This window comes from Carassius carassius, chromosome 29 (assembly GCF_963082965.1).
Source record: "Carassius carassius chromosome 29, fCarCar2.1, whole genome shotgun sequence".
NCBI lineage: Eukaryota > Metazoa > Chordata > Actinopteri > Cypriniformes > Cyprinidae > Carassius > Carassius carassius.
The window spans coordinates 15,428,736-15,454,189 of NC_081783.1; the positions used below are offsets into that span (position 1 = coordinate 15,428,736).

Genomic DNA, 25,454 nt, shown 5'->3' on the forward strand with positions numbered 1-25,454 from the left:
ATTTTCCTGCTCATCTAAACATGCAAATAATGCAAGACAGAACCAATCAATTACAGAGAGCATTCACTCACTGTTCTGACAGTGCAGTCAAACAGGACTGTGCTTCTCAGAAGAATCATAAGAAAGCATTGATGCTTTTGGGAACAGCAGCCCAGAACAATGCTTATCAGAGGAAACATTATATGTTTGAGTTATTTCACAATAAACAAACTGATATTTTAGCCTATAGTTTGTGTAATGACATGTTAAAAGTTCATATTGATTATGTTCTATTCTGTAATGTTGATATAAATCATACATGGTCAGAATAAAAAGGTTGCATTTTCATCCTTATGGTTGCATTTTCATCCTTATGAAGATAAACCATGATTTTACTAAAGTGACCTAGTTCATATATTTGTAGATTTCCATGGATACCACTACAATATTTTAACCTAGTGTAAACTAAAATATAACCTAATAAGATGCAATTAAAGCATATTGAATGTTAAAATGCATTTCATATATAAAGTTAAGTGGATATCATTACTCATTCTACTCTTTTTAATTTAATAAAATAATCTTATCGTAATTTAATAATCGAATACATTTCATAATTTATAAGTTTGAATTTAGAAGTATCATATCGGTATCGATATCAATGATACTGGTCTTTAAAAGAATCGGTAACAAAATAAGTGGTATCGCACATATTTTTTATTTACACAATGAGTGCGTTTACATGTACCCTCTTAATGTGATTATAATGAGATTGACAATATTGCGATTAAACTTTATTTCATGTAAACACAATACTTCGATTTAGATAATGTGATTTAACTGATTATCGCAGCAAGCATAATCGTATTCACATAGGTGGTGTATGCCGATTTTAATTGGAATATACAGGCATATAAAAACCTTAATTGCAGTATTGCGCTCTGAATAAAGTGTGTGTGTGCTTGTGAAATACAACCCGAATTCCGGAAAAGTTGGGACGTTTTTTAAATTTTAATAAAATGAAAACTAAAGGAATTTCAAATCACATGAGCCAATATTTTATTCACAATAGAACATAGATAACGTAGCAAATGTTTAAACTGAGAAATTTTACACTTTTATCCACTTAATTAGCTCATTTAAAATTTAATGCCTGCTACAGGTCTCAAAAAAGTTGGCACGGGGGCAACAAATGGCTAAAAAATCAAGCAGTTTTGAAAAGATTCAGCTGGGAGAACATCTAGTGATTAATTAAGTTAATTGATATCAGGTCTGTAACATGATTAGCTATAAAAGCTTTGTCTTAGAGAAGCAGAGTCTCTCAGAAGTAAAGTAAAGATGGGCAGAGGCTCTCCAATCTGTGAAAGACTGCGTAAAAAAATTGTGGAAAACTTTAAAAACAATGTTCCTCAACGTCAAATTGCAAAGGCTTTGCAAATCTCATCATCTACAGTGCATAACATCATCAAAAGATTCAGAGAAACTGGAGAAATCTCTGTGCGTAAGGGACAAGGCCGGAGACCTTTATTGGATGCCGGTGGTCTTCCGGTTCTCAGACGACACTGCATCACTCATCGGCATGATTGTGTCAATGACATTACTAAATGGGCCCAGGAATACTTTCAGAAACCACTGTCGGTAAACACAATCCGCCGTGCCATCAGCAGATGCCAACTAAAGCTCTATCATGCAAAAAAGAAGCCATATGTGAACATGGTCCAGAAGCGCCGTCGTGTCCTGTGGGGCAAGGCTCATTTAAAATGGACTATTTCATAGTGGAATAGTGTTTTATGGTCAGACGAGTCCAAATTTGACATTCTTGTTGGAAATCACGGACGCCGTGTCCTCCGGGCTAAAGAGGAGGGAGACCTTCCAGCATGTTATCAGAGTTCAGTTCAAAAGCCAGCATCTCTGATGGTATGGGGGTGCATAAATGCATACGGTATGGGCAGCTTGCATGTTTTGGAAGGCTCTGTGAATGCTGAAAGGTATATAAAGGTTTTAGAGCAACATATGCTTCCCTCCAAACAACGTCTATTTCAGGGAAGGCCTTGTTTATTTCAGCAGGACAATGCAAAACCACATACTGCAGCTATAACAACAGCATGGCTTCGTCGTAGAAGAGTCCGGGTGCTAACCTGGCCTGCCTGCAGTCCAGATCTTTCACCTATAGAGAACATTTGGCGCATCATTAAACGAAAAATATGTCAAAGACGACCACAAACTCTTCAGCAGCTGGAAATCTATTTAAGGCAAGAATGGGACCAAATTCCAACAGCAAAACTCCAGCAACTCATAGCCTCAATGCCCAGACGTCTTCAAACTGTTTTGAAAAGAAAAGGAGATGCTACACCATGGTAAACATGCCCCGTCCCAACTATTTTGAGACCTGTAGCAGAAATCAAAATTGAAATGAGCTCATTTTTTGCATAAAATTGTAAACTTTCTCAGTTTAAACATTTGCTATGTTATCTATGTTCTATTGTGAATAAAATATTGGCTCATGTGATTTGAAAGTCTTTTAGTTTTCATTTTATTAAAATTTAAAAAACGTCCCAACTTTTCCGGAATTCGGGTTGTACATGAATGACGTGACATGCACGTCTTAGAAACAGAAAGATTAGAAACAATGGCTAGGAAGAAAGCATAGCATTTCTGGGGAAAACACTGCCACCAATCTGTTCCTTACCCTCATCCAGAAGTGGCGAGTAGTAGGCAAAGCAATTGAAAATATAACCATTAGCGAATAATAAGAATAATGGAAATTGCATGTAAACGGGAGTGAAGAGCTTTGCTCTTGACATGTAAACATTAATTTAACATTAAAGATTAATAATCGCATTATTCGTGCACATGTAAATTTAGTCAATTAATCCACGTTGAATAAATTGGTTGTGAACTATTTGAAATGATTCATTGATTTATTTATAACAAGACAATCACTTATCGCCACCTACACTAATTAGCGACACAAATAGTGGAAAGTCAGCTGTTCGAATGATAGAATGATTGAATGAAAGAAACATAATTCAAGCACCGGAACAAACTGCTGTATAAATGAAAATATATTAGGTATCTTTTGACATACTGTAGCAGATACTCACACATGGCCGGTTTCATGCGCGACGACAAAAGCAGACGAGAAACCGTCCTCATGGTTGAGAGTGCAGCTCCGTACGGGATGACACATGCCTGTGACAGGAGCATAACCTAGCAACACATAAGAACACCTGACTGAGTTTGTCCTACTCACATCTTCATCGCATGTTATTTTTAACAATTATTTGCCACTGGTATGAGGCCTGAAGTCTAGGTCATTTCAAGATCATTGTGGCATGTCCATACAGATACATATTTTTCAAACTGAACACATGTGTTCACGATTGAAAGATCATCTTCTCTTGTTAGCACCGTGTTTCAATCTCTGGAGGTTGCTGATCACAAGTGTTAGTGTGCATGTGTGTTGATTTTACCCTGCATTCCTGTTGGTCCAAACTCTTGACGAGTAAGAAAGATGGCGTGATCATGGTATTCTTTGTCGTTAGTGTCATTCCTCTGCTGTTCGAAAGCCCAGCGACACACATTTTCCAGACTCTGAGAAGGATTACCCAGCTCAATGAGGCTCGTGGACTGAAAGCATACATGAGAAGGATGTTACACTCAAAGCTACATTTTGATTTTAGCTGTTGGCATCTGGTCAAGGTGTGAATTAAATTAAATTATGGGTTCAGTACCACTTATAAAGGAATAGATTACCATTTAACATTTTATCCATTTCTGAAAGAATCTCTTATAAAACATTTTTCTTTTGCTTCTATTTTATGACTTCAGAAGACCTGGGATACAGCACATGGATTGAATGGATGACTTTTATGATGCTTTGGAAACTTTTTTGGAGCTTGAATCATGTGGGAAAAAAGCAACTAGAATTCCAAAGCATTTTATTTGTTTTAAGAATTTCATAAGGGTTTGAACTGACATGAGGGTGATTAACTTTTGAAAGTACTGATGATTGTTACTGCTAGACCATTGCAAGTAATGCACACTACCTTTTAAAAGTTTGGGGTTGGCAAGATTTTTTTGTTTCTAAAATAAATCTCTTGTGCTCATTGAAGTAAAATACAGTCAAGCCAATAATATTGTAAAACATTACATTTAAAATTGTTAAAATTGTTTTAATATGTCAAAAATTAATTTGTGACATATGTGAAAGCTATTTTCAGCAAACTAACTATCAATGTTTCTTCTCATTATCAATGTTGTTAAACTGATTTGTTTTCTAGGATTCTCTGATTAATAGAAAGATTTAAAGAATTATGCATTTATTTTATGTAGAAATCTGTACTAACACTGTCTTTTTAGTTATATCAAACATCTGTTCCATTTAATGATAGTAAAGCTGGTAAATGTAATATGATGTACCCTTAGACATCCATTATTAGTACATTACTGAACACTGAACAGTTGTTGTTTGTTTTAATACTGAGGGATGACTCAAAACTTTTTTTCTGTAATCAAATCACAGATGTTGAACCTAGACCATTCCTTTAATCAGAGGCTAGTATCATCTAGTATCATTAACGTCCTTTGATGTTTAAAGTACTGAACAATCCAATCAAATAAGTGAAACTGAACACGATGACTTGAAATTTTTATATAACAACAACAACAGAAATAAAAGTATATATTATAAACCACGGCAGCCTTGATGCTGTTATTATTGCTATATTTCACGCTTGTGTAAACACAGATGTAAACACTGCACCGGTTTTCTTCCATAATCTGTGCAGTGAGATAAATGTGTGCAAAGTAACATCCAGACAGGAATGCGTGGCTGTGTTTTGATGATGTGGCCACGAGAGCCATGGAAGTAGGAGATCCTTTCCAGATGCGTGTCCTGAAACTGCCTCTCTTTCCTTGGGCCTCACTCTTGTGCATTTTAGTTCCATCAAGGTCATAAACTCTGAGAACTATGCTGCATTGTCTTCACAAACCAGTAGAGGGAGGCTTCGCCATTCCAAAGTGCACCATGGGAAGAAAGAGGGTGGTGAGAAATAACTCAACTCAGCATCACTCTCAAAACAAGTGCATCCAGCGCTTTATTCTCTCATTACACTTAATTTATTTGTGACTGATGATTTTTATGCCATAGGTTTGTGCACAGAGAGCAGGCTAATGGAAACTCGTTACTAAATACATGATTTATCTTCACTTATCTTCATTCCATTGCTGAGATGTTTGTTGATAATGTCATGAAGGGTGTTTTCTCAGAATTCTGTACACAAGACTTCCTCTTGTTCTTGTTAACGGAATACATGACAGACGTGAAAGCATGCTCATTAAAAGAACGTCTCAGGCATCTTTATCTTCTCTGTGATCCACCGTAGATGCACACATGCACACACGCTCTGTGGATTGATGCTGGGTGTGTCATGTCAGGGTCTCTTTATCTTTTCAGTGCTAGGTAAGGGGAAGAGCAGAACAGATGTGCGGAAGAGACTGTGATGTTGGAACCTTGTTGGAGGTGCGCGGGGTCACTCGGTTGATCGGTGCGTGCTGCTGCCGGCAGCAACGGTTGCCACAGTAATTGGGAATGATGGACAACCTGCTGGCAAGACGGGCGAGGCTGCATGCTGATTGGGGCTGAGTCGGCAGGGGAGAGGAGTGGGTGTGGAACGACCAGGCATTTGTGTAAGAGCGAGAAAAAGAGGGAGGGAGAAGTGGAGAGAAAAAGATACAGATGGAGAAAGATGTATATCTGTGACAGTGCTTTTGAAATAGGTGGGTGATCTAGAGTGATTGTGAATAAGAAAAAAAAAACATGGAAAGGCTTTCACACTGAATGAGGGTTGAGGTTGAGATAAAGGTTAACAAAACTGTAATGAATTTACTAAAATGGAACAACTCCATCAATGTGCCTCTATTTATCGAGAGTATCTCTAAGTGCTACATGCGGATGATGGTTTTAACATTCCAGGACATTTCCACATTGACCATAGAGCGTTTGAGTTATTGAAGCCATGAATCGAGTTCTGTCCTTGTGTGTGATTGTGTTTTGTTTTAATTAAATGATGAATTTGTATGAACTAGCTTTACTAGCTTTTAGTACATTTACATTTGAAGCACTTTGGGTATTTAGTAATTGCTGTCATGATAATCCTGTAAGAATGTGTTTATTATAAAAAATTATGCATATTCAATCAGACACATTCTGGAATTGTACTTGTATAAACGGAGGACAAACATACTAGGATTAATGGTGAGCGTGATTTCACAAAGTACAACATGTTCCTGGATCAACATCCTTGTTGATCCTGGAACAACATTCCAATCAACCAATCAGAATTGAGATATAACTTTTTAGAAAATATCTGTTTTAGGCTTACAACCAGAGTAAGGTGCTTCTACACCCTTGTTAATCAGCTTTCATTTCCCACTGATTTTAGGAATAAATTATGGGTAGGGTTATGGTTTAGGGGTAGGGATTGGGTTAAGGCTATATTTTTGGACAATAATGTTGATCCAGGAATTTGTTTTAAAACAAATGTCTGCATGATTTTTTAAAATAGAGTATGGTAAATTGCATAAAAAGCTGGGTGGAAAGACCAGTGTGTCAATATGAAGGTAGATAATTTGTTATTGAGTAAGACATAAATTATAATGAAAAATAAAACGGACATGTGACTTTGCCTCAGGTCATGTGACTGAATAACTCACTCGCAGAAGAAAACATGTTTGTGTCGACCCCCTGGCAGTGACAGTTTTTTTTCATTTGAACAAAAAGAATGGAAATGCTGGTGCATTTGTGAATGTTTTTTTATTAAATATTTAACTTGGACAGAAACCAGGGTTATAATAGTTGACTAAAACTAGTTAAATAAATAGATATATATGTTTGTAAATTTGAATAAAACTGAAGTAAAAAAAAAAAAAAAAAGTTAGATGAAAACAGATAAGTGATGCATTCGATTGCTTTGATTTTATGTCTACAGTATGTCTTCTATGCCAGACTCACAGGGATGAGGCCAGCCTGCCATATGACTTTGGCATATTTTTGCTGTTTAAAATCATTGTATATTTACTTTTTATCTAAATACGGTTTTGACAGCCAGCCCACAGGTCAACCGAGCCACTGGGAATGTCCCAGTGCTCCCTAGGGCCACTGCATCCCTGGATGGAGTTAAACAACATTTTAAGCCACAGCGAGAGGCAGACGAAGCATGACCAAGAACAGATGGAAGGAAAAAGACAGAATGGAAAGGAGAGCAGAGGTTGTACGAGCACAGGCACAGAGATGAAGAGAGAACTGACAGATAAATAGAGAGAGAGACCTGTGTGCCAACCGCCTGATGAGTTCATGTGGGACAGTTTGCATTTTAAGAACTTAATCCTGGAAAGACAAGGCCAGAGGGACAATCACCACCAATCAGCGCAGGAAACGCCATCTGCCTGACCCGCTGTGGACCTCTGTCTCTCCATCTCACCTGAAACCGCACGTAATCACCATGTAACCCCACACACTAGCTGTCACAGAGGAAAAATCACCATTTATCATAATGGCTGGGGGTGGTATAATGTCTCAGTATGAAGAGCAAAATTTGAGGGCACAATAGCGCTGTGAGCTATTCCTCCTGCTGGGTGAACTGACATTTGTGGTAATGGTAAGCTCCATTGCAGAGATAGAAAGGTGATGGATTGTCATGTTTAAGTGGCTTAAAAATATCCACCTCATGGGTTAAGCATCCAGATAGCACTCCTGGAGAAAAAAATCCTTTCTTCCTGAACCTGATACTGATTGAATAAATGGAGTAGGTGTTAACTTCAATATCGATTAAGATGTATATTTCCAGACTTCATATTATTCAGATGATCCCAGAAGAAAATTGCTCTTTCAAAGCTCACTTTAGTTTGTCTCTAGATTTTCTCATTTAAAGGTGAAGTGTGTAATTTCTGAGACACTAGTGGCACTAAATCAGACTATGGTTTGAGTCAGTGTTGCTGTGTCAGGTAGCTCAAACAAACAATGTTGAAAAGATCAAATTAATTGAAAGGCTTAACGGGTTAGTTCACCAAAAAAAAAAATAATAATAATAATAATTAGGCCATGTTTTACTCACGCTCCAGGTTATCCCAGGTGAATATGACTTTCTTCTTTCAGACAAAACCAATTATAGCTATATTAAAAATTGACCTTGCTCTTTCAAGCTTTATAATGGCAGTGGATGTGTGTTGTTTTTTAAACAGTCCAAAATAAGTCCAAATGACATGCATCCATCCATAATAAAATGTGCACCAAACAGCTCCAGGGGGTGAATAATGGCCTCCCTTTAGTGTACTGATGCGTTTTTGTAAGAAAAATATTCATATTTTAAACATTATAAGCACTTTTCTCTCACTTCCTCTAACTGTCATACATGCGAGTGGTTTATTTAATAATGCTGTCTTAAGTAAAGTCTTAAACAAATCGGTTAAGAAAATAATTCACTGACTCGACAGTTACTTCTTGAATGAATCTGTGTTGTGAACTAATAGTTTGAATGAATCTTTCAATGACTCACTCACTCACTCATTGTTTCAGGGATTAACAAGAAGGCTTCAATTATGAATAGGAATGAATCAATAATTCACTCGTAAAAAGAGTAAATTAATTAACACTATCCTCATTTATGTTTATGTGAGATATTAAAGAGATATGAGATTTTCTTAGTGAGTAACTGTGTCAGATGAAAGCTGAACCTAATACTGTGGTCACTATAAGGTCAACCACATCTGAGACTGGACACCTGATCTGAGATCAGCCTCTTCCTGATCTCCAGTTACAGGAAGAACAGTGTTTTGTGGAGCTGTGTTTATGAATGAGGCAGGGTCATCATTGATTGTTTATCTTGAATTCTTTATTCTTCTTCCCAGAATCCTTTGCTTGGTCCCACAGGGGAGGTGCTGGTGTGTGCGTGTTTATGTGTTGGGGGGTGGGGGGGTATTGGGAAGGCAACTGCATAACATCAGCACTCTGTGTGCTTTGGTGTTGAACTGTGAAGGCGTGCAACTTTGAAAAGACTCCCATGGGAACTCTATGCTTTTAGTTCCCGTTTGCTCAGTCCGGTGGAATAACAGGCCCTATGCCATGGTGAGCACCCAACAGAAGGGGGTGGGAAAAGATGTGCATGTAAGCTAAGCTAGTGGTGTGTTTATGTATTTATGTAGGTGTGAGTGTGAGACAGAGGGTGGAAGAGAGGGAGAAGTGGAGTGTGTATCTTTTACATGTTTGCCACTGATGCAATATGTCAAACTGTCATGATACAGAACTGCAATGTGCTAAACGGCTACAGACAGCGAAATGTATCATTTGGGAATTTGCATAAAGAGGAAAAAAATGGTTCACTCACTGTGAAAACTAAAGTCTGAACATGAAACCTCAAATACGAAGGAGTGTATAATTTCTGCACTACTAGCAGCACCAAACAAGTTTTCCAATCACACCATCCATCTTCTATTAAACAAAAAATTTATACAAATAAAAAACAGATAGCTCAATCCTAAACTCAAACCACTGGTTAAGCCACACTGCAATGTGTGGGACTCCTCAAAAATGCTGAAACTGTCACAAGTGTTTACAACTTTTTTGGAAGCAAGCCTACAAATCATTTACAAATATTTGTCTGTGATGTATTTAACAAACAAAATGACACAGTTCACATTTGATATGACTATGAACCATTATAAACTATACAACATGACACCCAAGCTCACCAACGTAGCTATAGATATATGACTCAATTTAATTCAGCATGAAAGGCTGTTTGCAACAAATATGCTTATTTCTGAGCGATATAAGATATATAAAAAAAAATAATAATTATGACAGGGCTTCATAAAATTAAGAGAGATTTGTGACATCAGTCAAAAAAGTAAAGTTGTTTCATAGGCAGAGAAAATTGCACAAAAGATGCAATGATGAATCATAACATAATGATCATACAGAAATGTGTAATTTAAAAAAATAATAATTTTAACTTTTCTGATAACTGACGAATAATTTAGGTAAATTAATGCTTCTTACTTTTCTGGCGTCAACCAAAACAATCCGAACTAGCACCACGTTTATTCGTGCCCCGAGAGAACGGTCATGATAGATCTCGTTCACCTGTGAAGAGAGAAAAGCAGTGTTAGATGCAACATTACGATTTTAATATTGAGATATTGTAAGAGCAAAATGCCTAATTTTAGAGTACGTTCCATTAATGTAAATTATGTTTGCTTTTTTGAAACTCGTAATAGAGGTCAGAAGTGCTCTGAGTGAGAATTATGACTAAGTGATATCCTAGTGTTCAAACTGGGGACATCCTCTACAGATTCAATGTTCCAGTCTGCCTTTTAGACATGGTTCAGCATAAAGGGTTTTTCTGGGTTTTTTTAGTGCAAAATGGCTAGCAACTTAACCCATTTAATCCCACAGGTCACAATAGTAACCTTAAAAGTTTTAGTCAAATATGGAAAAAATAAAGGGTCTCAATTAAATACATGGTTAGTGCAAATTGTCAGATGACCAGAACAGTTTATTTCCTGTTTGCACCTTGAGAAGATGGTGGCTGCATCAAAGCTACAAAACAAATACATAAATGTATGTTAACATAAAGATATGACAAAGATATTTGGTCCACATTATCTTTAAGGTGTCTAGTATTAATATATGCAATGACATTTATTTAATTTGTTGAGTGTGGTCACAGAATGAGTAAACATGTTGATTGTCACAATAGTGACTGGTGGGATAACAGTAAACTTAGGTAAACATTATAAATCAAATTGCAACTGTTAGTGAAAATACAAAATACTGCACTAAATTAAAAATTCTAATGTAAAAAATAAGTTACATTACTGATGTTGTAATACTGGTAGCACTAATATAAACAATGTATGATGTATGTTACAAAAAAGTAAAAATATATGTTGAAATATGTTGATGTATGTATTTTTTTTTTTGTCTTTTATCTACAAATGTTGTATAAGGGGTTTTATGCATAATCGTAAACCTAGAATGTGATCAAACTGTTTAAAATAGTTGGGCTGAGATATATAATAATATGTAAATAATATGTTAATTCAGTACACACATTATCCCACTGGTTGTGACCGACCATAAAATACAATTTTTCATACACTTTTTCCAACTAAAATAATAATAATAATAATAATTGATTATTTCAAAGGCTTACTAATGACACATCATTTGGATATTTTTATGTCTTGGAATTAAATTATAAATAATATATTTATTATGAATACTAACCCCAAAACCTTTTCTATTTGTATGTTCAAAAGTTTAGGGTCCGTAAGAATTTTTATTAATTAATAATTTTTCCTGAGAAGCAAATCAGCATATTAATGTGATTTCTGAATGATCATGTGGCACTGAAGACTGAAGTAATGACTGGTGAAATTTCAGCTTTTTCGCAGGAATAAATTACTATATAGCTTACTATGAAGCTTTTGTATTTATGCAATCGTTTACTAAAGCTGCAATATAATATGTTTCATCTTTTCAGTTGAATTCCAACTAGACCATCTTAAGCCAACTAAGACCAGCAAAACATCTAAGGCTAGGTTATTTTTAGCAGGGTTTTACCAAATTTTTGGGGCCATTCCTCAGAGACAGAAAAGTATAACACACACACATAGCAACTCATAGACAACCTGCAAAGCTGCACCCAATAATGTTTAAGAGAGCCTTTTTCATTTCCCAAGATTCTGCAGGTTGACTTCTAACCCCGCGCCTCAGCCATCTTTACTTATTCAGTTTGCAGAAGGATGGGCCTAATGCACTGTGGGAAACGCTGTTCCCAGACAGAGAGGGAGACAGAGGCAGACAAATTGGTACAGAAGTTCAGACATGGTGTCCTCTGCCGCTCTGGAAGCTTGCTAATGAGACACCGAGATGTATACACAGCCAACAATAATGAGATTTCTGATGGACAGACTGCGGGAGGGGGAGCGAGAATAAGATATGAAGACAGACAAGAAGAAAGGGGCTTAAAAGAGGGCGGCAAGGAAGAAGGAAAGCGATGGGAAAGGATTAAACAATGCTTTTTTGAAACCCTTGTGTCACCTGCACCGACTCACTTGCTCTTTTATTTGTACGATTCACTAGTTGCTGCGCAACTGGAAAACTTTAGAGTGGGGTGGGGCCATGTTTCTCTCTCTATCTGCACGTCTGTTTTCCTGGCATTCCCTCTCTGCTTGCTGTCACTCCTTTTGACTGTTGGAATATTTTTTGGTTGCGCAACTTTACTTAATTCATCATCCCCTTTCTTTCAGTTTTAAACCAGTATACGTGTTTGTAGCTGCCAAAAGCTTATCTTTCAAACTAGTGTATAGGCCTTTTCTGTAGCATTCGCCAAGATTTCTTGAGAAATTCTAAAGAGTGCAGCTCTTAGGCTCGGTTGCCTTAGTAACCGCGTTAATACAGATGACTGGTAAAAGCATAGATGACTTCCAGGTGACCGTGACTCTAGTGTTCTGAATGTTAATGATCGTTAAACTGAGGCACGACTTTCATACAGAACACACATTGTGAAACACCTCAGGACTCTGCATTAGGAGAGGCAGTGCATGATGGGATATGACTACTGTCTTGTTTCCAGGCTTCACTTCAAAGAAGAAAAAAAAAAGACACGGTTGCCAGTAAAAGTTTATTTCTCTTATATTAATACAGCATATGCTGGGGATGGAGAGTATAGTATGTATTGTACTGTAAAAAGGGTAGAAATTCTGTACATTTGCAAATTTCGGTAGATGTTTTGGTAACACCAAAGGTCCAATTTTCACAATTAACTAGTTGCTTATTAGCAGGATTATTGGCTGTTTATTGTTACTTGGATCAACTTGATCCGATCAGGAGACATGTGTGCCATATTGAGCTGAGCGTGCTGAACTTTAGTTCCCTTAACTGAGTGGTTCAAAAGACGCAGAACTAAAATAGGACGCAACCCTTCATTCATCCTCAGAACAGTGAAGTACCGGCTGTAGGACCTGCATTCTGCAACGCGAGGAGGGCTGACCTCGATGGCCTCCATCCTCAGAGAGTGTCTAGTTCTTTTCCATCACTAGAGCCTGCTCGGAGACCACCAGGGTGGGAAAGGCCCCGTTGAATTTAGGTAGAAGAGAACCAAACTGGATTCTGTGGCCTCTAACTACAGTGTGCAGGACCCACAGAGACATGTTTGGCAGTAGTTTTTACCGGCAGGGGATGACCATACTAGCTGCTCTAGAGACCTCCGTAGATGTTCGAGCCTCTTAGTACTGCCTTCCACTAGAAGCCTTTGGCCTGGGAGCAGGACTCTGACTCTTGTCTTTGCAGAGTGCAAGAAGTGACATTCCCAGAATGAGGGGCTGGAACATGGTAGGTTGGGACTGCTCCCACCCAGCAGCTTCTGCTGACCGTCTCAACCTCCTCAGAGGAAGAGAACTCTAGAAATTTCTCACTCTAGAAATTTATATCCCAAGAGCCCCTGTATTTCTAACTTCTCACAGTCAGATAAATACTTCATTTTATTACTCAGAATTAAATGCAGTCAAACAACTACGAGTAAACACCGTCTGGAGTAGTAAGATTCACATTAAAAAAATTATCTTATGTAATATCCGCATTGTCTTTGCAGTGCGCAAGCCGCTCAGTCACACAAACAACAACTTTCCTCAGAGAAAGATGGCTGCAGCAGAAAGCTCTCACTCAGAGGGGGAAGAAACCGCAGCACGGGTTTCCAAACCTCGAGAATGAGCTCTAGATCTAGGGAACATGGTTGAAGATAGGAAGAGCCATCTCCAACCAGTGACAGAATTTTTTTTTTTACATAAAAGTAAATTTTGCAAATTAAGATGTTAACGAGATTAAAATATTGGTATTTTGAAATATTGATTATATATTAATAATTATGAGTAAATTACCTCGTAAAAGGTGTATTGAAAGAAGATTTTAAAAATGTTTTAACATGCCACTAACATGCTGTTGTAAACCGCCCACCCCAACATGCGCACATTAATAGAAAAGCTTATCACAAGCAACGCTGGATGGATATTCTGTTCTCATATAAATTGGAGTCACAAATATCAACAAATCTCAACACCAATATGGTTCTTCCTCAACCTCTACAGAACAAAAAACCTATAGCCCCCTCCCACCCCTCGCTCTCTATGTTAATGATCGTGAGAGTGTAGGTCTCATTAGTACTGCCCTGGTTGCTGGCCTTGTTCAGGAGCACTGGGCTTCATCAGCCTACAGGTAACTAATGGAGACCTAGAGGTCGGCAAGTCAGAAAATCATTAATATCCCATTAATAATGCAAAAGGGGCTAGCATTGTGGCTTCACCGCTCTAGAGATAGGAGGGGAGAGTGGAGAAAATAGCAGAGGGTGCAGATAGTAAGATAGAGTTAGAGGAGAGAAAGGGGGAAGAGAAAAAATGTCTACAGTATGTGTGCGTGTGTGGCCACTGATCGAGTGAGGAGAAAAAAAAAATGGGTTGACATTGAGAAATATTAGCATATTAGCACATGAAACGGAAACATTCCAAAATAAAATGTGTGAAAGAGCCATGAAAAGAAACCATATAAAAGAGAACAAATGTTATCTTATCTTATCGGCCCTGTTTATCATCTGGCCCTGACAAACTGTAACATTTAATTCAATAGAAGGGATTTAGGTTCCAAAGTGTTTCCATAATCAGGCATTTTTGTGTTTTAACATTATTAACCTGTTAAAGACCTCCTGTGGTGAAAATCAAGTTTTTAACATTGTCTGCCTGGTTTTTATATGTCTGTCTGCTGCTTTAAATATGCATAAAGACAAACCATGTGCAAATTCATCAGTCAATACCACTGCCGAGCTTTTATCCTTGAATACGGCAGTGTACCAAAGACTGTCTCAAAAATGCTGTTTGAAAGCGCTCATTTCCTAACTTTACAAACATGTAACCAATCCAATATTTAATAGTAATAGTTATTATAAGAATAGCACTCTTTACATGCTTTCTAGGCTATAATCTAATCAGAATTGTAAAAAAATAATAAAAAAAAACACTCACAGATTCACTTTTCGGTAATGACTTCTCCCAACATTTCCACTTGCTATTGTGTAGTATTTGCTACTCAAGTTAACTAAGTGAAAGCGGAGAAGATCCAAGCAGGCGTGATTGATTGGAGGTGGGAACTAGTTAGATCTGTGTATAATGTGTATATAAATTAGGTAAGGGTAAGCTGCAATAATTAAATGCCTCAAAATGAACTACATAAATGACCTCTAGCCAGTCTATTCAAATTAAAGGGGCCATATGATGCAATTTTAAATTTTCCTTTCTCTTTGGAGTCTTTCAAGCTGTTTGTACATATATAAGATCCCTAAAGTTGCAAAGACTAAAGTCTCAATCCCAAAGATATATTCTTTATAAAAGTTAAGACTCGTCCACGCCCTCCTAAAATGCCTCATTTTAACACACCACCACATGTCTACATCACTGTGATGGAAGATTTGCATAACACCGCCCAAATGTTCACGCAAAGAAAGAAGGCGTAACTTTGATTATCGCTGTAGTATTGTTACTGCCGCCTCCACAATGTCATGGAGACAAGTGTGTTTTGTTGTGAAAGCGAAATTACTTAGTTTGGCCTTCCAAAAGAGGACACAACCAGAAATCAGTGGTTAAGTTGTATTTAGAACACTGTTCCAGAACAGATAAACCCAAATAATCAGATGTGTGAAGCGCATTTTATGGAGAACTGTTTCCTGGGAGAGTAGCCTACAATGCATCACAGTTGCACAAAGGCTGTTTCCAAGAGGGGCAATTAAAACTTCTCAAGGACAATCTGGCGCTTCTGACTCACAGCCTGTATGTACGTTTTTATATTTAAAGGTGACATATTATGCCCCTTTTTACATTATGTAATATAAGTCTCTGGTGTCTTGTAAAATGGTTGCATTACACCAAATAAACAAAATATTGTTCTTTTTTAAGCAATGTCATACAGTATGTCCCCTTTAACAAACCATTCCTGCACAAAGCATATTTTATTGATTTACTCCTTTTCTTATATATATAATGTATAATATATATGTATTTTTTATTTAATTTTATTTTTGTCGTTTTTGCATTTTTATTAGGATGTACAGTATACTAGGACAGGAAGCAAAGAGGGAGAGAGGTGAATCAGGATGCCAAGGGAAAACAGCGCTACTGTACATGTCGGCACACTGCCCACAAGGCTATTTGCACCAACACTGATTCGCTTCTTTACTAAGAAGTAAACTCTTTCTTTCAACTACTTCTTTAAAAAGTGGATGTAGAAAGAGAGACTAAAGTAATTTTAAAAATAGTATAATAATAATGCTTTAATCTACAGTAAATATCATTCATATTATGCTGAATCATCATTGTCCTGTTTCAGTCTGGGAGATGAAAGTAAACGAGTATAGAAATCCCATCAGGCTCTTGGCCTGGCAGATCTCCCCTTCATTCTTCTGTAATGTACAGGAATGCTCAGAGATATGAAGGTACGCACTGGTGGACAGTATTTGCTCAGACGCATTACTGAATCTCTGCCATTTTCACTTGACATTTTGGACCATTATTACCTGTCTGACATTTGAGGGCCAGAACAACGTGTCTATGAAGAGCTGATTACATAATGGTCCGTCCGCCCGCACGTCTTGTTTACTCCTTAGGAGCAACTAATATAGAGGGAAGCAATTAATATTGTCAACTTTCAATTCACACAATTAATGCTAAACACAAAGGTCTCAGCTCCATTACACAGGCTGGCTGCGCTGGTCGATCATGCAAATACGTGAAATGACTCGTTGGCACCGTCGAGGGTCTGTGGTGGCGTGTTGCTGGATCTGATGAGGTACTTACAGTCTTGAGCTAAAGGCAATCTTAGATCAGCATGTTGTGAGACTTTCCAAGACTGAAAAAAAAGGCAAATCATCAACAACAAAACCCAAAAAGAGCTTCCACATTAAATAATGGTCCATTATCTCAACACTGCTACACTAAATTTGAAAGAGCCAGTCTTAAAGGGGCAGAATAAAGGTAAAGGATGGCTGATTGGTGGATTGGAAGGGTAGGCGTAAGTCAAGAGGCCTCCAGATCTTTTGATCCCTGTCTGACGCATCGATTCCTCATCCTTTCCCATGGACCTATGAAGTAAAGCCAATCAATTTTAGTGCATTTTAAAGAATTGTTACACGCGGTTCTATAATTTGAGGGCAGAGCGAGTCACTGGATCAGTTCTCCAGAACAAACCAAAATCCCATTCACAAATACAACAACTTCACACAGAGATTAACATATTTAACAGACCAGAATTAGATATGAACTGTGACAAAAATGCCAGATAATGTGAAAATGACAGCTATATATTTAAAATGCCTCAATATTCAAGCATCACTAAATGTGTAACATTATTATTTTTTTATGAAAAACTTAAATCACCTGAAAATACAGACTAGATTTCTTGTATAATATATATATTGTAGGCTACTGGTTCAGGAAACAGTTCTCATCTTCTATAAAATGCATTGCACACACAAATATTTGGGTTGAACTGTTCTGGAACACTGATTTCTAGTTGTGTCCTCTTTTGGAAGTAGTCTCGCTTTCACAACGAAACACAAAGCGACTCCACAACATGGTGGCGGTCGCAATAGCGAGAATAAAAGTTATGGCTTCTTTCTTTGTTATGCAAATTTTCCCAAATTGTGACGTTGACGTGGGGGCGTGTTAGAACGAGCTGTTTTAGGAGGGAGTGGTCAATTCTTAACCTTTATAAAGAAAATCTCTTTGGATTTGAGACTTTAGTCTTTGCAACTTTACAGATCTTCTTTATGCACCAAGACCTTGTAACACTCCAAAGAGAAAGGAAAAACTGAAAACGTATCATGTGACCCCTTTAAAGGGAAATGCTACAAAACAGCTTGCTCTGAAAAGAGCTGTTTTTGACATGGTAAAAAAGGTGTTTTTTACACTACCATTGATAAATTTTAACCAAACTATGTTACAGACTTTTAACTTGTGGAAATTGGGCATTTGATGACCCAATTATCCTCTCCCATAAAATATACCTTCATAAAGGGTTCAAAGTGCCCTTAAAGTCTATTTCAGTGGGCAAATACTGCTAATATAATATAATTTAAATTTTGACACTGCTCTGAACAAACCCATTATTCAGATGAGGATAGAAAATTCAAACTTTGTTTTTGATAGGGGGTGTAACATTTTGAATTCAGAATTTAAGAATTTTATAGGTTCTTATTTGTTAAATATAAGGAAACTAATATATGTAAATATTTTCTACATTAAATATGCATTCCTATACTATAGGTGGCATTTCAAACATGAATAACAAATATCGTTTAATGTCTCTGCTTCTGTATGTTGACTATGTTGACATGTTTATGGGTAATTCATTCTGAAACCACATTCCATTTTAATCCTTATATTTAAATTAGAATTTGAATCCTTTATTTGTTTTGTTACTTCAGTTTCAATCCGATTCACATTCAGGAATTTAAACAGCATTCTAAATTCAGATGTGAATGGTGCTCAACCCTGCCACCCACGTACAGTCCCATAGACGGATCCCTTTTCAGGCAGACAGACAAACGGCTCCCACTCTCTTCTCCTGCTGGATCATTGAGAGAGACCAACCACTGACCAGGAGAACATGAATGAAAGACTGTAGAGGATTTTTTCACTCTGAGCAAACACAACAACAGAGTAGTGACATTTATGCACACACATACTCAACACACACAAAACCAACGCAACATAACAACAAACTCAGGCGCTATGCACATCATCACACACATCCCTTATGTGCAACAAACACTAAAAGAGGAGAATTCAGGGAAAATAGTTGGAGGAAAAAAGGGTAAAATCCTGCTTTATGTCTCTCTCTTTTCTCTCCTTGACTCCCGGAGAGCGAGAGAAACATGCCTTCCAAAAGTGAGCAAAGTAAACTTTCAAGAAGAAAGCGGCAAGAACTCAACGCGTGGGAGAGAAAGGAGACGCGATGTTATTTATATATTTCTGTTTATCTGTTTTCCTGTCATTTATTCAGAATGCAGCATTTGAAACACCCCCTAGGATGAGAACGATAGGAGAGGAAAAGGAGATTGCAGTGGCACAGCTGCAGAAATTGTTCGGGGACTCGTGATAACTGGAGAAAATATGCAATAAAGAGACAAATGGTGAGGTTATAATACATTTTTCTCTGGCCTTTTTCATCCCATCACATTTCATCTTTGATAGTGTGATCCATGATGTAAAAAAAAGAGAAGAAGAAGACTGTAGTTCTGATCTGATATGTGTCTGATTTGACCTCACATCATTGCTATTACTGATGATATAATATCTGGCCGACATGTGGTTTTTTTTTTTCTGTCTGTTGGCTAGCTGATCTCTCTCTCTCTCTCTCTCTCTCTCTCTCTCTCTCTCTCTCTATCTCTCTCTCTTGATCTTTGTCACTGTGTAGGTTTAATTTGTGGAGATTAAAGGACACATAGCAAGCCGCAGATGGGAGCTGTTTTGTCCTGAAGCATATTTTTCCACCGGCTTACCATCACCCTGGACCACATGACGCAAAGCCACTGATTTACTGCATTCAGCTTTACCTGAACTTGACATCCTCCTTTTCTCACAAAATAATGAAAAGAAATAAAATAAAAAATACAGACAAATCGCATATACTGTACTAAGCCAGACATCTCCTCTAGAAACAAACATCACTAGTGAGAGCTAACAGTATATGAAATCATTGTGACTAATATTTTAATATTTTCTATATTTTCAAATACTTTAATATCGTAAAAAAAAAAAAAAACTAAGTGGAGCTTAACAACACTTAAAGCTTGGGATATTAACCAGCTGAATTGTGATTAACAGTAAGTTTTGATCGTTTTTTTAAAGGTAAAATACATAATTTTGGATAGCAGTAGATTTATACAACAGTTATTTTAATTAATTAAAATATTAAAACAAACCCTAATGTTGGACTGACAAAGCCAAACATTAAAATCTTTTTGGGGGAAAGGGGTTTTAAAAGACTTGAGGTTTGATGGTTTATAGGCTAGCTGAGAAGAAAGAAAGACAGACAGACAGACAGAGAGATAGACAGATAGATAGATAGATAGATAGATAGATAGATAGATAGATAGATAGATAGATAGATAGATAGATAGATAGATAGATAGATAGATAGATAGATAGATAGATAGATAGATAGATAGATAGATAGATAGATAGATAGATAGATAGATAGATAGATAGATAGATAGATAGATAGATAGATAGATTGATAGATCTTTGACAGCCCTACTTAAAATGTTTTCAAAACACTGCTGGATTGAATTGAAATGCTATAAACACTGGCACCTCTGATGTCAACACCATGGCTCTAATGCTTCACCAGCAGCCAGCTTCATCTCAGTTGTTTATTACAATGCTGTCTTATGCCTGTAGAACTGCTGCGCTGTTGACAGAGTAGTTTCTATTGTTCTTTGATTTTTCTCAAGGGTAACCCAAACACAACAGGCAGCGTGGGTGGCTCGAGCACACTTACGATGTTCATAAGAGTGAGAAGGTACTTCTCCACTTTCTGCTGCCCGTGAAACTGCACCACAGAGTCGTCCACCCCCAGCAAAACCTCAATGTTGTAGATTCGTTCCGGCAGCTGTCTGCGGGCTCGTCGGCTCTGGTTAATACTGCGTTCAACACCCTGATACAGAGTCTCAAGGTCCAACAGTCCGCCCAAATCAGCACCTATGAAGAAACACAGTGTAAACTGATAAATCAGAACAGCAAGGCACAGAAATTGGTACTTCCTTTTTCTTTTGAGTGACATATTGTTAAAGACATATACCTCATATCAAACCACTAGCCACTATATGTGGTGTCATGAGGTCATTTCCTCTCCAGGCGGATAGATGGAACATGGAGGAGAGAACACATTGAGGAAGATCTATCACCTTGTCTCCATCACCCAATCAGCTGGGGGCATCTTCTATGCAATTATGTAACGTTTCCTAGGCAACCTGCTCATGGGTAAACCAACGCTCGGTGCAGACTAATATTAGCTCACCAGTCACTTTCTTATTGGATGATAATCCAAGAGTAAGAACAATATTCATAATCGTAACGCTGAGAGTCAGTAAAATATTATTACAGGGCAGGAAGACAAGCACAGAAAATTCCATATAAACCGAAAAAAAAGGTGTCTGATTGTTTTTTTTTGTGTGTGTGTGTTTGTGTGTGTGTATGTTGGGGTTTATTATCATGAAGGATTTTGTAGGGTTGTAAACTTCCTCTCACCAGCAGGTGTTCATAATATCACAGCCTGTGTCAGCAGATTTCCACACAAAATTGGAAGAAAGCTTCTACAGTACAACAAAAGCAATCAACATGCTCTTGGCTCATGTCTTTTATTATGCACAGTATTCTGTATAAACATAAGAACTTTTGTGGTGGCACTTTATTTTAAGGACCAATTCTCACTATAAACTAGTTTCTTATAAGCATACATATTACTAGCACATTGGCTGTTTATTTGTATTTATTTTGGCACATATTATTGCCTTATTCTGCATGACCATTTAGATCTCTTAATCCTCTAAACTAAACTTAACCATACTAACTATTCTTAATTAACAGCGAACAATAGTATAGATTTTGTAGCAATACCTGCACCAGGCTGATATTATAGCATATCCTTTTCAAGGCTGATGATGATCTGAGGGTCACCTCAGAACCTGTTAACACCAGTTCAGAAGCTAATAAAAAAGTGTCAAATATTTGCAATATTTTTTAACCAAATCTTTTCAAACTGAGTCTACACACTATTGTTTAAAACTATGTTTAAAACTGTGAATTTTTGTATGCAAGGTATGCATTAAACTGATCGTAAGTGACAGTAAATTTATTTATAATGTTCAAGCAATTCAGCATATTTTGAGGGATTGTGACACTGCAGACTGGAGTAATAATTGGAGTAATTATTCAGTAAAAATTCAGCTTTGCCTCTCAGAAATAATAAATTACATTTTAAAATAAATATGTAAAAAATGTATTTTTAATTGTGATAATGTTTCACTTTATTACTATTTTACTGTATTTTTGATCAAATAAATAGCAACATAATGCACATAAATGCAACATAAAGAAAAATTCAATGAAAAACGTGGCTTTTTTATATCCATTATCATAGAAAAAAAGTTTATTTTTGAAAAGAAAGATACAGTTTTCCTTAAGGAGGATTTCCCCCGTTCTACCCTACTGTGACAACTAACCTTCTTCAATGACATCTGTCTTTTTCTGCTATTCTGTGATCCTCCAAAACTTGACCCATCACCCTGCCTGTCAAACACACACAGCTCCATACTGATCTCATGAGAGTACATTCACATTCAGGCTGAGGAGTCCTCGCCCTTATCAGGACACAAAGCTACTTTGTCTTTCAACCTTTGCAAATGCCAAAAGAACCTATGAGCGAGAGAAAAATGGAAGAAACACAGGAACGAGACGGGGGAAGGTGCTCAGAACATGTGAAAAGATTGATATCATGTACAGCAGTTTTGATGTCAGTACTGAACTCGCAGTAAGTCATTTTACTTGGTTTCTAACATCTCAAACTATGAGTGACAGATTTGTGGGTCATCGGGCCGCCAAACTGCAAGAGCACTGAATCAGAACATGAGTTTGTAGCTAGACGTGTCCGCTGATACATGCACATAGAAACATACACACACAGCCAAGCACAAACACTTTTTTTATTGAAGTAAATGTGTTGCAAAAACGTGTAGATCTTAAGCTGAGAACATGTACTGTACAATACTGACAGGCCAATGTGTAAACTTATCAAATGAAAATTTTAATGATATTTCAATTAATTAGGAAATTAAAAACAGAACATTGTGCCCTGTGTTTACCTTTTTTTTTACAGTGTGTGTTCTTTTGTTGCACACAAATGATCACAATATAGCCAAATACAGTATAAATAGGTCCACATAATATAATAAATCTAGTCAAATTATGAAATACAAATAGTTAAAAATATTCAGTACAGTATAATAAACGTATTCTGGTTTATTAAATACAAAATAGTCTATCCAAAAATATTAAATTACATACAATAATAAATAGTCAAAAATATTCAAAAAGTCAGAATAGTATAATAAATCTATGTCAAAAACAAAAAATACAAATTCAGAATCATAGAACAATTAAAAATAAACAAAATGGTCAGTAAAGTATAATAAAAAAAAAATTCTTAAATACAAAAAACAAAGTAAATAAGAAATGGGTATTTTATTTTGTTATGGTTAAAAAAAAGACAAACTTACTTTAATATTTAGTTTTGTACTTTGATTTACAACCACAAGTTTGCATTTACAAACTCCTGAATCTTGAATCTTTACACCTTGACTTCCAAAACAACTTTTGTAATTAGGCCTGTGGCAAAACTCACTTGTTCACTCAAAAAGTTCAAATGCAAATGAGCAGCACTGGGCTGGAACGGGTTGTAAAGGCTGATTTATACTTCTGTGTGGGACCTACACCGTAGCCTACACGTAGACGCACTACCTTACGCCGTAGTCCTTGTGGACATTGAAAGAATGCCATCTTCTCTTGTTCCGTTGTTGTCTCCTTTTGTAGTTTTAAATAATGATTTAATGATTTGATATTTATTTGCCGCCATCATGGCTATAATGCTTCTCTGACGAGCTGCTTCTTCTTCGGCTTTTGTCATGGTACTGCAGGTTACACCAACAACATGCCCATGGACAGGACAACAGCGCAGAAGTTTAAATAAAAACTGACGGATAGCCTACGGCATAAAGGCTATGGCGTAGGTCCGACGCAGAAGTATAAATCAGCCTTAAGGAGGCAATGAAGCCTTGCATAATCATAAAAGCTGGAAAAATTGGTCCCTGACCAATCAAAACAGACATGACATGACGAGGACACAAAACAGCATCAGCTATATATAAACTGTAGCTTGACTCTCCATATGATGATTCCACATGATCAACAGAAACAGGAATGTGGGACCTCTAAATGACCTCTAGGTCATTGCACATGTGACCTCTAAAAATGTGAGTTTTTCTAGCACAGATTATTGTCCCATATGTTGCAAAATTATAATAATATTCTGTAGACGTTCTGCGTGCAAACAGCTTGCACATTGGCTGGGCGCCGGTGATGTCAGAGAGTGTTTTTAATTAGAGTGTGAAAAAGTGTGTACATGCAGCAGATGTAGGTTGAGGAAGGGTATCGCAACCTTAGGGAAATCTGATCATGCTAGTACATACATTTTCTAACAGCCAGTGCTCAACTAATGCTCTTTCTGCCTTTTAAACTTTAATGGCGTGTTGTAAATGCTCAGATCAAATTAAGCCTTTAGGACCAGGCCATTGAGAGCTGGTAATGATATCAGTAACTAAATCATCTCCAGCAGTAATAAAGTATGCCATTTGATTAAGCTCTATATTAATGCCAACAATGCACTAATGTTTACTATGTGGTAAGTGAACTGACAATGTTACTGTTAAACAGAGGTCAGCACCTTTTTTAATCCATAATGGTAATCATAGTGTCATTTTACCCTCTCCCAAGTAATATAATTATATAATATACAATATATTTATAATCTATATTAAATAAATCTAAACATACACATTTATCAATGTATTCCTATTCAGCATTTTTTTTCTGGAGAAAATATATTATAATATATGCTAAATATATGTTGCAAAAAGTAAAGCTCAAATAAATAAATTTTTGAATTATAATTTTTTACAAATATTTTCATCCTTCATATACAAAATGTATTTCAAAATGTTTTGGGGAAGGAAAATACATATCTAATCTTACAGTAGCTTCCATTTAATGCAAATGTAGCAGCCTACTTAAGAAAACTAGAACTAGAGAAATAATGATTTAATAAAGTTTCATTCTTATATTATATTGTAATATTTGAATCTATTTTCTTGGTTTGAAATATATGGACAATATGTAAAATATTTGTATGTTTTAATATATTTTAAATGGAAAAAAATGCTAAAAATATATATTGGCAGAAATGTATTTATGTATTTATAAATATTTATAAAAAATATATATTTGCAAATATCTTTTTTTGTTTTTGTTTTGCTGCATGAGTTATGACAATCTCACAAAAATGCTACTATATATACATATTTAATGATCTATGGATGATGGAAATTTATCTAATTAAATTTTATTTAACTATTTATTTTTAAAATACTGGTCAAATATAACTAGGTAATCGAGCAAGGTTTTATCAGACAGGAGGCTTTGATTTATCAAATATGGAATATCTGGTTTTTATGCTGTTCCATAATCTTAATAGATGACTGTCCTCAAAGTCAGACATATACAAGCAACAGCAAAGCACCATGGGAGAAATACTC

The 25,454-nt window shown here is 36.5% G+C and overlaps 1 protein-coding gene across 3 annotated transcripts in view; it reads right to left on the minus strand.

Moving 5' to 3' along the window:
* The window catches only part of LOC132109715 (A disintegrin and metalloproteinase with thrombospondin motifs 2-like), a 137,050-nt gene that overhangs the window by 22,270 nt on the left and 89,326 nt on the right, over positions 1-25,454 (minus strand). For all 3 annotated transcript variants that reach the window (XM_059516020.1, XM_059516018.1, XM_059516019.1), the window contains exons 4-7: positions 20,588-20,787; positions 10,040-10,123; positions 3,453-3,609; positions 3,084-3,189 (exon numbers count right to left, since the gene is read on the minus strand). In XM_059516020.1, coding sequence (XP_059372003.1) covers positions 3,084-3,189; positions 3,453-3,609; positions 10,040-10,123; positions 20,588-20,787 — 547 coding nt within the window. The remainder of the gene's footprint in view (positions 1-3,083; positions 3,190-3,452; positions 3,610-10,039; positions 10,124-20,587; positions 20,788-25,454) is intronic.